The 12,614-nt window shown below is 37.0% G+C and overlaps 4 protein-coding genes across 10 annotated transcripts; 2 read left to right on the forward strand and 2 right to left on the reverse strand.

The window, feature by feature from the left end:
- Positions 1 to 1,729: 1,729 nt before the first annotated feature.
- Positions 1,730 to 3,591, reverse strand: LOC104703300 (uncharacterized). Its single transcript, XM_010419308.2, has 3 exons — positions 3,214 to 3,591; positions 2,098 to 3,123; positions 1,730 to 2,011 (listed from the first exon to the last, which is right to left on the reverse strand). Exons 1-3 carry the CDS (start codon positions 3,290 to 3,292, stop codon positions 1,980 to 1,982), a joined length of 1,137 nt encoding a protein of 378 aa, XP_010417610.1. The 5' UTR covers positions 3,293 to 3,591; the 3' UTR covers positions 1,730 to 1,979.
- An 863-nt stretch (positions 3,592 to 4,454) lies between these two features.
- Positions 4,455 to 7,087, forward strand: LOC104703301 (pentatricopeptide repeat-containing protein At1g79490, mitochondrial). The gene has a single exon (XM_010419309.3). The coding sequence runs from the start codon at positions 4,455 to 4,457 to the stop codon at positions 6,957 to 6,959; it is 2,505 nt and encodes an 834-aa protein (XP_010417611.2). The 3' UTR covers positions 6,960 to 7,087.
- Positions 7,088 to 7,120: 33 nt separating this feature from the next.
- On the forward strand, positions 7,121 to 12,286 carry LOC104752387 (2-dehydro-3-deoxyphosphooctonate aldolase 1). 7 transcript variants are annotated; one of them, XR_015561397.1, is made up of 18 exons: positions 7,121 to 7,334; positions 7,434 to 7,503; positions 7,589 to 7,686; positions 7,805 to 7,901; positions 8,193 to 8,258; positions 8,340 to 8,399; positions 8,515 to 8,589; positions 8,674 to 8,758; positions 8,996 to 9,054; positions 9,158 to 9,202; positions 9,276 to 9,374; positions 9,494 to 9,541; positions 9,633 to 9,680; positions 9,774 to 9,846; positions 10,574 to 10,628; positions 11,182 to 11,410; positions 11,655 to 11,762; positions 11,863 to 12,286. XR_015561397.1 is itself a non-coding variant. In XM_019228001.2 (15 exons), the coding sequence occupies exons 2-14, from the start codon at positions 7,468 to 7,470 to the stop codon at positions 9,828 to 9,830; spliced, it is 873 nt and encodes a 290-aa protein (XP_019083546.1). In that variant the 5' UTR covers positions 7,121 to 7,334; positions 7,434 to 7,467; the 3' UTR covers positions 9,831 to 9,846; positions 10,047 to 10,264. The 7 variants fall into 7 exon arrangements, 3 of the variants coding, with proteins under 3 accessions (XP_019083546.1, XP_087313594.1, XP_087313595.1); XR_015561399.1 differs by having other exon boundaries at positions 7,278 to 7,334; positions 7,446 to 7,503; XR_002032857.2 differs by having other exon boundaries at positions 11,655 to 12,286.
- On the reverse strand, positions 10,849 to 12,176 carry LOC104703302 (uncharacterized). Its single transcript, XM_087457470.1, has 2 exons — positions 11,706 to 12,176; positions 10,849 to 11,592 (listed from the first exon to the last, which is right to left on the reverse strand). Exons 1-2 carry the CDS (start codon positions 12,035 to 12,037, stop codon positions 11,103 to 11,105), a joined length of 822 nt encoding a protein of 273 aa, XP_087313596.1. The 5' UTR covers positions 12,038 to 12,176; the 3' UTR covers positions 10,849 to 11,102.
- Positions 12,287 to 12,614: the final 328 nt, after the last annotated feature.

The following is a 12,614-nucleotide window of genomic DNA, read 5'->3' on the forward strand; positions in this document are numbered from 1 at the left end:
TCTAAGACAAAATTTCACAATAAATTACTTATAAATATATAAGTCAAAATTATATTAATTTTATATTGATTACCAATATAAGTAAAATATTTTAAAAAAGCTAAAAATCAATATAAGTAAAAAATTCTTTTGGCTGAATTTTGTTATAAGTAAAATATTCTAAAAAGGTTATAAACATATCAATTAATATAAAGTTAATAAAAATAAATAACATGTAACTTATTAACAAAATCATATAAAAACATGTTCTTTTTTTTATGTTAGTACTATTACCATAATAATTTAAATAACAAACTTTCAGTAGTTATTATAATTGATTATGAAAAGAAGTATATTACCCTTGAATTATCTCCAACTCATTAAAAGAAATTTAATCTCCAGTAAATATAGATTTATAAATATTTATAAATAAATATAAAAATGACAACAAATTAAGGGATATCATGATGTGTAATTATTTATGTATATCTAAGTATGTAAATTAATTAATCTCAACATTTAGTGTCATTATTCATTAAAAATTAAAATATTGATAACCGAATAGGAATATACATTCTAATTATACATTCATCTATGTGATATTAAAAAAGAATGAGATAATAACCCTTAACTTTATAAATAAAGTTAGTACCCCAAAAAAAACATAATATATTTAAAATGAGTGATTATTAGATTATGCAAAATTGTTATAGTTACTCGATTAACCATAAATATCAATTTGATTTTTAAAGCACACAAAAATACATATTGCCATAAATTGTAACATTTTATAAATATTTTCTTTACTACATTCATATATTTCACGGGTGAAATATATTCTTATACGAATACGTTGATTTTGGAATTTCATTAATATATTCATAATGGTTTTTTTGGTAATAATCCGTCATTTATAGAAATATTAACAAACCGACTAACTCAAAAGATTTAAATAGTCTAATCAAAAATATTAAATCAATAAATTAGATTATCTTCAGAAAAATTAGTTTAGAATCTGACTGTTACTAACATATAATAAAATTAAATAATTAAACTACCGAGTAATTTAGTATATGTGGTTATGGTTATATAAGAAACATGCAAAATTGTTATGATTACAAAATAAAACATAAGAGATATGAATTTGTTTTTAAAACCACACAAAAAGACATGTTGCAATAAATAGTAAAATATTATCAATATTTTCTCTACCATAAAATCTCTTACACATTCAAAGATTTCACGGGTGAAACATATTTTTTACACGAAAATATATAGCTTTGAATAAATAAATAAAAACTTTAGTTACATATTATGTTTGACACAAACAGATATTGGTTGTAGGATAATAATTTTACTTATAATAATTTTCTTTAAATCGATTTATCTCGCACAATGTGCGGGTTGTTACCTAGTTTGTTTTATTTTGGTTCCACCTTTTTGCTTGGAATTAAATTTTAATTATATCTTGAGACTGTTCGTATTCGTTTATCAACTGCAGTTGTGATTCTTTTGAGTATTTACTGAATGCTAATCAAATTGCAAAAGGTAAGCAGTGTATTCACGTGTCTGACATAATGATAAATGTGATTATAGACCGGAGTAAATGATTTTTCTATAAGAAAAAGATATGGTGATGAGAATGTGTATATTACTTTATTTCAAAGCTACAATATCATTGTGGGGGTAAAGGAATCTGTGTATAAATAAAGATTTTTTTAGTGATAGAAGTTTAGTAGATGCAACGTACTACAAACAACTCTAGAAGACCTAATTCCATTAGCAAAAGCAATATACCAATTTAGCATAAGATTTATAGTGTATAGTTTATATGCCATTCCAAAGTAAATTAAGCTTTAATGGGTTACAACTTACAACTTACAACTTACAAGTGAGAGACCCACCTAGCTAACGTGTTATATCAAAATTTTATTTGATATTATTCGTAATCCAACAAAAGGTGAAAACTTAAAAGTGAGAGATGTCTTTGTCTTCATGCATCAGAAGAAATCAAAATGGCACCCGTTAAAGCCTGTCAAAAATTAAATGAATATCAATATTTCCCTATAAGTAAAAAGCAAAAGGAGTAATAACTTTAATCGTATGTAATTCACTTACTTGGATCAACGGTGACAAGCATGCCTGTGCCGCCGAACGTGCAGGAGCCACCGGTACCTTTGGTCCGTTGCCAATAGCTATTGAAGGCGAACGAAGCATGGGCCCATAACGTATTAGGCTTAAAACAAGGCCCATTGGGCTGAATTGAATGACAATCAGCTCCAGACCCACATGCAAAGTTCATGGCTTCTAGAATAATTGGGTCAGGGACCGATGGCTTAGCCACGCACCAGTAAGCCGAGGTTGGATTCGCGCTCGGTGACGGTGGCCCCATAGGCGGCGGATAGACGATCGGAGGAAGAAACCCAGATGATGGACTTGGAATTGATCCGGTAGGAGTTGGAATACCGCCGGATGGAGTAGGAGTGTCCGTCGGGGTCGATGGGCTCGGCTCAGAGTAAGGTGGACCTGAAATAGGACCTGGTGGTCCTGGTGTAAATCCAGTTTCGGGAGGGTTGGGAACTGTTTCTGGCGGGTTTGGAATGGATGATTCAGGCGGGTTTGGGACGGTAACGGGTGGGTTCGTGTTAGATGACGAGTCGGGTGGGTTTGGATTAGAGGATGACTCTGGTGGGTTTGGGACGGTAACAGGTGGGTTCGGGTTAGAGGATGACTCTGGTGGGTTTGGGTTAGATGATGATTCGGGTGGGTTTGGGTTAGATGATGATTCGGGTGGGTTTGGGTTTGAGTTTGGATTAGAGGATGAATCGGGTGGGTTAGGTAATGTGATCGGGCCAGGAGGTGGAGTAAGACCAGGAGCAGAGGAGGTAAGAGGTGTGTCCGGGGGACTAACGCAAAAAGGAGGGGCATTGCTGGGAACTGAAAGTGGAGGAAGTGAAACATAGGGAGGTAGAGTGAGAGTTGTGCTAACACCGTAAGGTTGAGTGTTCGAGGACGAGGAGTAGTCTAAAGGCTGAGCAAGATTGAGCTGTGTCATCATTTTCTCTAACAATGATGTGTGTTTTACTGCTTTGATCATCACCTGCTTTGGTTCTCTCTTAATCCCCACTTGTCTTCTTGCATCTACTACTAGGACATAAGAAAATCACAATCATAATCAAATGCTTATAGAGATAGAGATGGATAGAGAGAAATAGATAGAGAAAAAGGGTTTACCGCAATGAGTGAAGAAATTGGCTGTGATAATTACACAGAGGAGAAGACAAATGGTTGCCAAGGCTCTATTTGATTCCATGGTTTTTAAGATGAAGACCAAAGAGAAGCTAAATCTTCAAAACTAAACCCAATTTAGCTACACTTTCAATAGAAGAAACAGAACCAAAAGAAAGCTTGAATATTTGTCTCTTCCCTCCCTCTCTTTCTATATATATCTTGTGTGTGTGTGTGTGTGTCATGTGCATGTGTAGAAAACTAAAACAAAACAAAAAAAACTCAGGAAGAATCATGCAAGGCAACCTATGGAAGGATATAAGGTTCTGTTCTGTTTCTTGTAAAGATTCGCACTTTAGTTGCTCACTTTAACTACAGACAATGTGTAAATTCATACCATATATAATTATTTTTGACATCATTAGTACTATCTAAAATGTGTTTTATAGTACAATGATTATACACATATGTTTGCCAATGGGGCATATATGCTTGCTTGACATTGTAAAATAATCAAAGAGGAAAGTTGTTTAAAACTTTTGCTTGCTTTGTACTCAAACAAAGCTCTTTTAGGTTTATCTTTTTCTTGACTACATCCATTTACATAAGCTTCACACATTCTCCTCAGATTCTTCTCTCTCTGGACTTAAGGATTGGCAAAATATAACAATTAAGAAACAAATTCTTCTTTCTGTGTTCATAGAAATTAAATCTAATTTCGGGTTCTTTTATCTACCTAAATGCAAATATCACTTAAAAATGTTGTTGTCTAGAGATTCATATATTTAAATGCTCGGATGATTTTGTAAGTTTTATCATAAAAAAAAATAAATTTTTTTTTTTGACATACTCCATCCGAGTTTGAGTCTAAACCACTTATATTTTGGGTTTTGTGAAATCGCCACAAGTATTATGGGACAAACTTAGAACCAAAATTTAATGGTTATAGGGAAGCTAAACATTTTAGTAAATTTGACTTTGAAAAAAATAAGAACTTAAATTATTGGATTAAAATATTAAAATATTAAAATTAAATTTGTAATAAAAACCTGTAATAGGCTAATTTGCTAAGTAATATCCATATCGGGAAAACCCCTGACTGCTTCTAAAGCCTCTCTCTCTCTGGTTTTAGGGTTTAAGCCGACGAGGAGACGGAAAAAATCGCCATCTCTGGAGATCAGGTTAGGATTGATCGATTCCTAAAACTTCAATTTTTTGGCATTAGAATACATTTTCTACATCTTCTGATGATCCGTGGAAGAACCGCGAAAGTAATTCCCAGAAATGTCATTTTCACGGTTAGTAGGAGGAGTACCATTTCTGAGTCTCCTTTGCTTTCTCCCAGTCCTAAATTAGCCGGTAGTTACTTCTTCAACATCCGATTATTGAGCTATTTCGCGCTTAGAAACGGCTTTTCTCCCGATTGTTCTGTACCCAGAGACCCTGATTTCGCTGGATTGGCTAAACCAAGTCGGAGTATTGTCAGGAGATTCTGCGGTGAGAAGGGCGCAAGTAGTGAATCTAGTGGCTGGACTGAGGAGGTAGAGTATTTAGATGAGTCGGGTAGTGTATTACACAGCGGTAAAGGAATAAGATCAGTAGAGCCAGGGCTTGATGACCATGTAATGGTTGGTGGGTTGAAGAAGCCTTACATGAATGCTTCCGCTGTTGCAAAGATTGTTGAAGTTGTGCAGAGGTGGAAATGGGGACCTGAGTTGGAGACTCAGTTGGACAAACTCCAGTTTGTGCCCAATATGGTTCATATTACGCAGTCTCTGAAGATTGTTAAAGAGGTTGATGCCGGGATGAGTTTGTTCAGATGGGCTAAGAAGCAGCCTTGGTATCTGCCTTCCGATGAATGTTATGTCGTCTTGTTTGATGGGTTGAACCAGGGCAGAGATTTTGTTGGGATTCAGTCTTTGTTTGAGGAGATGGTTCAAGACTCCAGTAGTCACGGTGATTTGTCGCTTAGTGCCTATAACCAAGTGATTCAGTATCTGGCTAAAGCTGAGAAATTGGAGGTCGCTTTTTGTTGTTTCAAAAAGGCTCAAGAGTCAGGATGCAAAATTGATACGCAGACGTATAATAATCTAATGATGTTGTTTCTGAACAAGGGTCTGCCGTATAAGGCATTTGAGATTTATGAGAGCATGGAGAAAACTGATAGTTTGTTGGATGTGTCAACTTATGAGCTGATCATTCCAAGCTTGGCCAAATCTGGCCGTCTTGATGCAGCTTTCAAGCTTTTTCAGCAGATGAAAGAAAGGAAACTCCGACCGAGCTTTAGTGTGTTTTCTTCACTTGTTGATTCAATGGGGAAAGCTGGTCGGCTGGACACATCGATGAAGGTTTACATGGAAATGCAGGGATTTGGCCATAGGCCATCGGCAACTATGTTTGTTTCCTTGATTGATTCATATGCTAAAGCAGGCAAGCTAGATACTGCTCTTAGGCTTTGGGATGAGATGAAGAAGTCAGGTTTCAGGCCAAACTTTGGATTATACACAATGATCATTGAATCTCATGCAAAATCAGGAAAGCTTGAAGTAGCAATGTCGGTTTTCAAAGACATGGAGAAAGCTGGGTTTTTACCAACACCATCCACATATTCGTGTTTATTAGAGATGCATGCTGGATCCGGGCAAGTAGACTCTGCAATGAAGATCTATAACTCCATGACTAATGCTGGGTTAAGGCCTGGCCTTAGCAGTTATATTTCCCTTCTTACACTTCTAGCCAACAAAAGACTCGTTGATGTTGCTGGGAAGATACTACTTGAGATGAAAGCAATGGAGTATTCTGTAGATGTCTGTGCTAGCGATGTTCTGATGATATATATCAAAGATGCTTCTGTTGATCTTGCTTTGAAATGGCTTAGGTTCATGGGTTCATCAGGAATCAAAACAAACAATTTCATCATCAGGCAGTTATTTGAGTCATGCATGAAAATTGGTTTATACGATTCAGCTAGACCTTTGCTCGAGACACTTGTGCATTCTGCTGGAAAAGTTGACTTGGTGCTCTACACTTCGATTCTTGCTCACCTAGTCCGATGCCAAGACGAAGATAAAGAGAGACAATTGATGTCAATCCTCAGCGCTACCAAGCATAAAGCTCACGCTTTTATGTGTGGTCTCTTCACAGGTCCAGAACAGAGGAAACAACCAGTTCTGACGTTTGTGAGGGAGTTTTACCAAGGGATTGATTACGAACTCGAAGAAGGAGCTGCTAGATACTTTGTGAATGTCCTTCTCAACTACCTAGTTTTGATGGGTCAGATAAACAGAGCTCGATGTGTCTGGAAAGTAGCCTACGAGAACAAACTCTTCCCAAAGGCCATCGTCTTTGACCAACACATTGCTTGGTCTCTCGATGTGAGAAACTTATCGGTTGGAGCCGCGCTCATAGCCGTGGTTCACACTCTCCACAGGTTCAGAAAACGAATGCTTTACTACGGTGTAGTCCCGAGACGTATAAAGCTAGTCACAGGACCGACACTGAAGATTGTAGTAGCTCAGATGCTGAGCTCTGTTGAGTCGCCTTTTGAGGTTAGCAAGGTCGTGTTGAGGGCACCTGGCGATTTGGTCATGGAATGGTTCAAGAAACCGATCGTGCAACAGTTTCTTCTGAATGAGATACCGTCTCGATCTGATATATTGATGCATAAGCTGAACGTGATGTTCCCAAGCTCCGCACCTGAGCTTAGATCTATGTCACCTCCCAAACCACTCATGTCGTCGAAAGCGTTCTAAAAGAGGACATAAACAAAAGTCATTAGTTTGTGAATGACACTCGTTTTCTATGTTGAATTATGTTTCGAATATCTCTCATTGTTTAATACTTGTCTGAAAATATAATGGAAATTATATTTACGCCTTCAGATTTACCATTTTTGTTCGATTAAAAATTGGAAAAGTACTAAAAAAAGGAAAGTTCTGTCGTTTTTTGATAGGAAAAAGTGAACTGTAGCAAAATCATAATGTCCTTATCCTGGATAGGAATTATTAATATCTGTCCGTGTATCCAAACACAGTCTCTAAAAATCGATAAAGCTCTCCAATTTGGCACGCGCGAGATCTCACTTCCCTTCTTCACTCACTCTGCAACTTCGAGATCAAGTTAAAGAGGTCAGATTCCTTTACCCCCTCCACTCTCTGATTCGCTTCGTCGCAGATCCGTGTATGGTAAGAATTAGGGTTTTCCTGATCTTTTGGATTCTGATTCAGATTTTCGCGAAGGTTTTGAATTCCGGATATAAGAATGGCGGCATCATCACCATTGTACAATCAACTCAAGGTTTGTGTTTCGCCTTTTTGTTTCCAGAGCGTTGATGAGTATTCATCGAGATTGATGTTAGTGCGTATATCAACTGTGTGTGTAGGCTGCTGAACCATTCTTTTTGTTGGCTGGTCCAAATGTGATCGAATCCGAGGAACATATTCTTCGAATGGCAAAACACATCAAAGACATTGCCACAAAGTATGATTCCTAGTACTCTTTATTACTTGAAGCTTTTATGTGTCTTTCTTGCATCATTAGTTCCTTTTTTCAAGTTCCTTATGCCACTTTTGTGTTTTGTTGTATGTGAATGGTATAGAGTTGGGTTGCCCCTTGTTTTCAAGTCAAGTTTTGATAAAGCTAACAGAACTTCTTCAAAGTCATTCCGAGGTCCTGGCATGGCGGAGGGTCTGAAGGTATATTCCCCTGTTTACCTGTAATCACTCTTTCTATGTCCTTGGGGTGTCCATTTATAATAGATAATTTGGTTTTTGGGACTGTTGATTTGAGAACTTTTGACAGAGTTTTGATGTTAAATGGATCTTATGTATGTAAACTAATTTTAAGTTCTTCTAGGACCTGATGGCAGAAACTGCATTAATTTTCGCCTAGGATGCTACCAATTACTTGAACGTGAAATTGCTGTAATTTTCTATTTATATCTGAACAAGAATACTGATGGTCACATTTATGGTTCTCCAACGCAGATTCTTGAGAAGGTGAAAGTTGCATATGACCTACCAATAGTAACTGATGTTCACGAATCAAGCCAGGTATTAAAAAACGTATTCACATTAGAGAACTGAGATTTAGCAAGTCTTTGGTACCTTCTCATGTGTTATTTATTTTCTTAGTGTGAAGCAGTCGGCAAGGTTGCAGATATAATTCAGATTCCAGCATTCTTATGTCGCCAGGCGAGACTCTAAACCATATTTTCCTCAAAGCTTCTATTTGTAGCTTTCAAAGTTTCAATCTTGGATTGATATCTGTTATATCGTTGATGATTAAAGCCGTTAATTGTAATTCCAGACAGATCTTCTGGTTGCAGCAGCACAAACTGGGAAAATTATCAATATTAAGAAAGGACAATTCTGTGCTCCTTCTGTGAGTTCTTTCTTCTAAGGTATTTCAAGTTGGAAAATATTTTTTTCCGGAATATTTTTGATGACTGGGTATATGTATGCTAAGGTCATGGAAAATTCAGCCGAGAAGATCAGACTGGCTGGGAATCCAAATGTGATGGTTTGTGAAAGAGGAACCATGTTTGGATACAGTAAGTTATCATCTTCTTTTCAAAAACCGAATGCCGGAAGCTGGCTTTAGGATGATCTTTGTGTCCATGGAATTTAGCAGTGTAGATAAACAAATAGGCATTCTCAAATCTCATGCAATCTCTCGGAACTTATAAAAACTGGATTGCTGAATAATATACATCAAAGGGTGCTTAAACAATTCTTTGGCCTGCCTTTACTATTGGCTGTCTGATAGTCTGTTTTGTTTTGATTATCAGATGATTTGATAGTAGATCCAAGAAACTTTGAGTGGATGAGGGAAGCTAATTGTCCTGTTGTATGTATCTTGCTTCATCTTTTCTTTTTCATATTTCCTATTCTGCCTTATGTTCTTTGTTTGTTAAATTACAATCTATCGTACACGTTTCAATTCTTGGCAGGTCGCTGATATAACCCATTCACTACAACAACCTGCAGGCAAGAAGGTATTGTCCTTTTTGAAAAGAATCTTTTGTTTTTTTTAAGCCAGCAAATGACGAACAATGCATTCTTGTGTAGTTGGATGGTGGTGGTGTTGCTAGTGGAGGCCTTCGCGAGTTAATACCATGCATTGCAAGAACAGCTGTAGCAGTTGGCGTCGATGGAATTTTCATGGAGGTAGGATATCTTGTTGATACCACTTAGGCAATACCACATCCTTTTAGACATTTTATCAAGTTCATTGGATTATTGGTCATGTACTCGTGAATTCATTGTTCCAACTTGATTATGATCAGGTTCATGATGATCCTCTAAGTGCTCCAGTTGATGGTCCAACTCAATGGGTGAGTTTAATGTGCTTACTTAATGAATACAGAAGTGTCCATCTCTTTCTTGCAATGTTGTGAACATTCTTGTGTGTTTCTATTGTCAAAGCCTTTGCGTCATCTAGAAGAACTCCTGGAAGAGCTCATCGCGATTGCTGTAAGCCTTTTCAATCCATGGATAATTGCTTTTTGGTTCCCATTGTTGATCCGTTGACAATGGCAAGATCTTGACTCTTGAATTTTTTGGCAGAGGGTCACAAAAGGGAAACAGCGTTTCCAAATCGATCTCACACCCTACCATGATTAAGATCAAAGTCATAGAGGTGAGTGACCCAAATGGGCATATATGATAGAATTCCCACGCAAAGCTGTTTATGATCTTCTCACTGTCGGTGGGAGACTAGTTGAGAAAAAAGTGTGAACTTCTACAGAATAGCCATGTTGATGCATCATCTGAAGAAGTGACACTTGTATTATTCTTATATAGCTATTTTGCCTTATTCATTTGCCTGAAACTTTTTAGGTCCACTCTCTTTCATTTGGGTCCCCATTAAGTCCTGGAGATTATCTTAGTCAGTGATGAGCCTTTGTTTCGGTTTGCTCCGGACTTTTACAATATTCTTTAGTTGAATGTTCTCATTCGTTTCCACATCAGTATATATCACTATGACTTGATGTACAGGATTTTTTTGATAGAAAATCATAAGCAAAACTAGTAAAGATAAAAAATTATTTTCAAAATGAATGATTCACGCATGGTTGGCCAAATGGTCGTGTGCTCGTGCCCACTGAATCCAAACGAACTTTTGATCTTTTAGAGATTTTCGTCACCACTAACGTCACAAAATTGCGTTGTCCAATGTTTAGTTAGGTGGGGTTTGCACTGTTTTTGTCTTTTTAAATATCTATACTATTAATTGGGAAGCACACTTAGGGATAAAATAAAAACAAAAAACCATGTATGACATACAAACTATATAACAGAATATCTTCTCCCTATTGCTTTACGATCTTCACCATTCTAATTGATTGCTCACCTGCATCTTGCAGGGGAGAGTAGCTTAAGGGAGCAATATTTCTATTCTGCACCCCTCCTGACAAAAAGGTAAAGTCCTGGCTTATGATACGTTTTAGGTGTGGTTTCTGTGTGCTGATGTGTATGATCAACTGCATGATAGAGTTAGTTTCTTTTTAATTAGTTCATATGGGTGACTTCGAATCTGCATCAAAACTCATGTATATGTTTTATATATATGGCTTCTTTGGATTCACCCTAAGTTATCCACCTACTTAGATATTCCCTTTACGACTTAACCTCGATCGTAAGTACAAAACATCAATGTGTTATATATAACATAACAACTGTAATGAATTCTGTTTACATTCAATAGGCAAGTTGTATAAGCTCATAGGTACACAGAGTGTTCTTGGTTTCCCTACCCACTTTGATATCTGAAAACCTAAGTCAACAACATCTACTCATATGCATATTCCTGCATACATAGATATATATGTATATGTTCTTCAATGCAACAGTACATATATATATATATATACACCTGAGTGTGACCTAATGGCATTATGTGCATGCGGCGAAATGGTCTTGCACAAGTATTTGCTCTTCTTGCTTGTCTAATGTCCTTTGCACTGCTTTATAGAACTCAATCCAAGAAGATGAATATGAATCCACGGTGCCAAACATGAAAGTTGGATTGGGACTTGCAGGGCAGGCAGTGACCATATCCAAAACAGAAGTGGCAGGTTTGAGCTGGTGAGGGAAGTTGAAGGCCAAGTTATCGACTTTATGCTCATAGATTTTGCCATTCCGATCTAGTTTATAGCGAGAAGTACCCTGAAACTCTCCCTTTGCCTCCCACGGAACTCTAGGTACACCTTTAAGATTCCACCTGATGAGAATCATGTTCTCTGATGGTTGCCAAACCCTGAAGATCTCAAGTGAGATATCTCTGAAGAGAATCTTCCCATGAAATCTGAGTGCCCAGAAGATCAATTTGTAGTTCTCAATCCCAGAGAATGTGTTCATTGGATCCACAAATGTTATATCATCCCTGAAAGCAAACACACAGAATCTTGTTTATTTATTCGGCTGATTAATTGTTTTCATCGACAGGTTTAACAAGGAAGGAACCACCTTAAAGGAGATGATGAAAAAAAAACACACCTGTAAATGTCGTAATTGAGATCTTTGGTGAAGAGCAGAGGCAAATCTTCACGAAGGGTACGTACAGCTAAACCGAGATTGATGTAGAACTCATCTTTGCCGTGCTGGTACTTGTCCTGCGCACTCGGTTTGGTCTTAACCTGCGCACCTCGAACAGGTGGAGGAGCCTGGACACTAGAGAGACAAAGCGGAGAGAGAGTATCTTCTTCAAACTCGTAGCTATTGGAAGAAGACGATGATGATAAAGCTTGGTTGGACATGGGTTTCTCTTTGAGTGATTTCCCGGTCGGAAGAAGGAACGAAGGAGAGAGGTTGGGGAGAAGAAACGCCATGTCTGCTGGATTTCAGAGGAGCTTCTTAATTTTTTCACGGCGTAGTGAATCAAAGGGAGAGGATTGAGTTGAGAAGAGCGAAGAAGATGCACGAAGAAGCTTTGTTGGAAGATAAACAGCTGTTCGTTTTTTGAGTGGTAATAAAAACTTTGCGTTGCCTTTTTCTTTTTGTTTTTATTGACTTCAAATATTTCTATTTGTTATATGATGAACAAAAAAAATTTAATAAATAGTGGCTAGAAAATTAAATCAGTGTGTTTGATAAAAGGAAAGGTGAAAAAACTAAAAAGTGATTAGAAATGTTCCTATAAAATAGGTCTAAGCCCAATAAAAAAGGCCGTAAAGGAACATAGGTCTAAGCCCAACAAATAAAATAGTAAGAAAGCCCACACTATAAGCGAGTTATCGCCACACGCGTCAAACCCTTTGGAAATATGCTATTTTGTTTGGTTTTAAAATATTAAGCGCGTCGTACTTTTAATAAACCTTTTGGCCTTTATTTAACAATTTTTAAAATAAATGTTATTCAGCCATTTTTTTTTGTTGAATGTTAGATTTGCTCGGCTTATTGACGTTT

This window comes from Camelina sativa, chromosome 7 (assembly GCF_030686135.1).
Source record: "Camelina sativa cultivar CO46 ecotype springtype chromosome 7, ASM3068613v1".
NCBI classification, from domain to species: Eukaryota; Viridiplantae; Streptophyta; class Magnoliopsida; order Brassicales; family Brassicaceae; genus Camelina; species Camelina sativa.

What these genes read in the sequence shown, in the direction of transcription:
- LOC104703300 (XM_010419308.2), bottom strand. Translation starts at nt 3,292, where the DNA reads ATGGAATCAAATAGAGCCTTGGCAACCATTTGTCTTCTCCTCTGTGTA. An exon ending in CAATTTCTTCACTCATTGCG is followed by an intron (nt 3,124 to 3,213) that starts GTAAACCCTTTT and finishes ATGTCCTAGTAG; the next exon opens with TAGATGCAAGAAGACAAGTG. An exon ending in GCTTGTCACCGTTGATCCAA is followed by an intron (nt 2,012 to 2,097) that starts GTAAGTGAATTA and finishes AATTTTTGACAG; the next exon opens with GCTTTAACGGGTGCCATTTT.
- LOC104703301 (XM_010419309.3), top strand. Translation starts at nt 4,455, where the DNA reads ATGATCCGTGGAAGAACCGCGAAAGTAATTCCCAGAAATGTCATTTTC.
- LOC104703302 (XM_087457470.1), bottom strand. Translation starts at nt 12,037, where the DNA reads ATGGCGTTTCTTCTCCCCAACCTCTCTCCTTCGTTCCTTCTTCCGACC. An exon ending in CTCAATTACGACATTTACAG is followed by an intron (nt 11,593 to 11,705) that starts GTGTGTTTTTTT and finishes GTTTGCTTTCAG; the next exon opens with GGATGATATAACATTTGTGG.
- LOC104752387 (XM_087457468.1), top strand. Translation starts at nt 7,468, where the DNA reads ATGGCGGCATCATCACCATTGTACAATCAACTCAAG. An exon ending in GGGAAGCTAATTGTCCTGTT is followed by an intron (nt 9,055 to 9,157) that starts GTATGTATCTTG and finishes AATTCTTGGCAG; the next exon opens with GTCGCTGATATAACCCATTC. An exon ending in TTGATGGTCCAACTCAATGG is followed by an intron (nt 9,542 to 9,632) that starts GTGAGTTTAATG and finishes CTATTGTCAAAG; the next exon opens with CCTTTGCGTCATCTAGAAGA.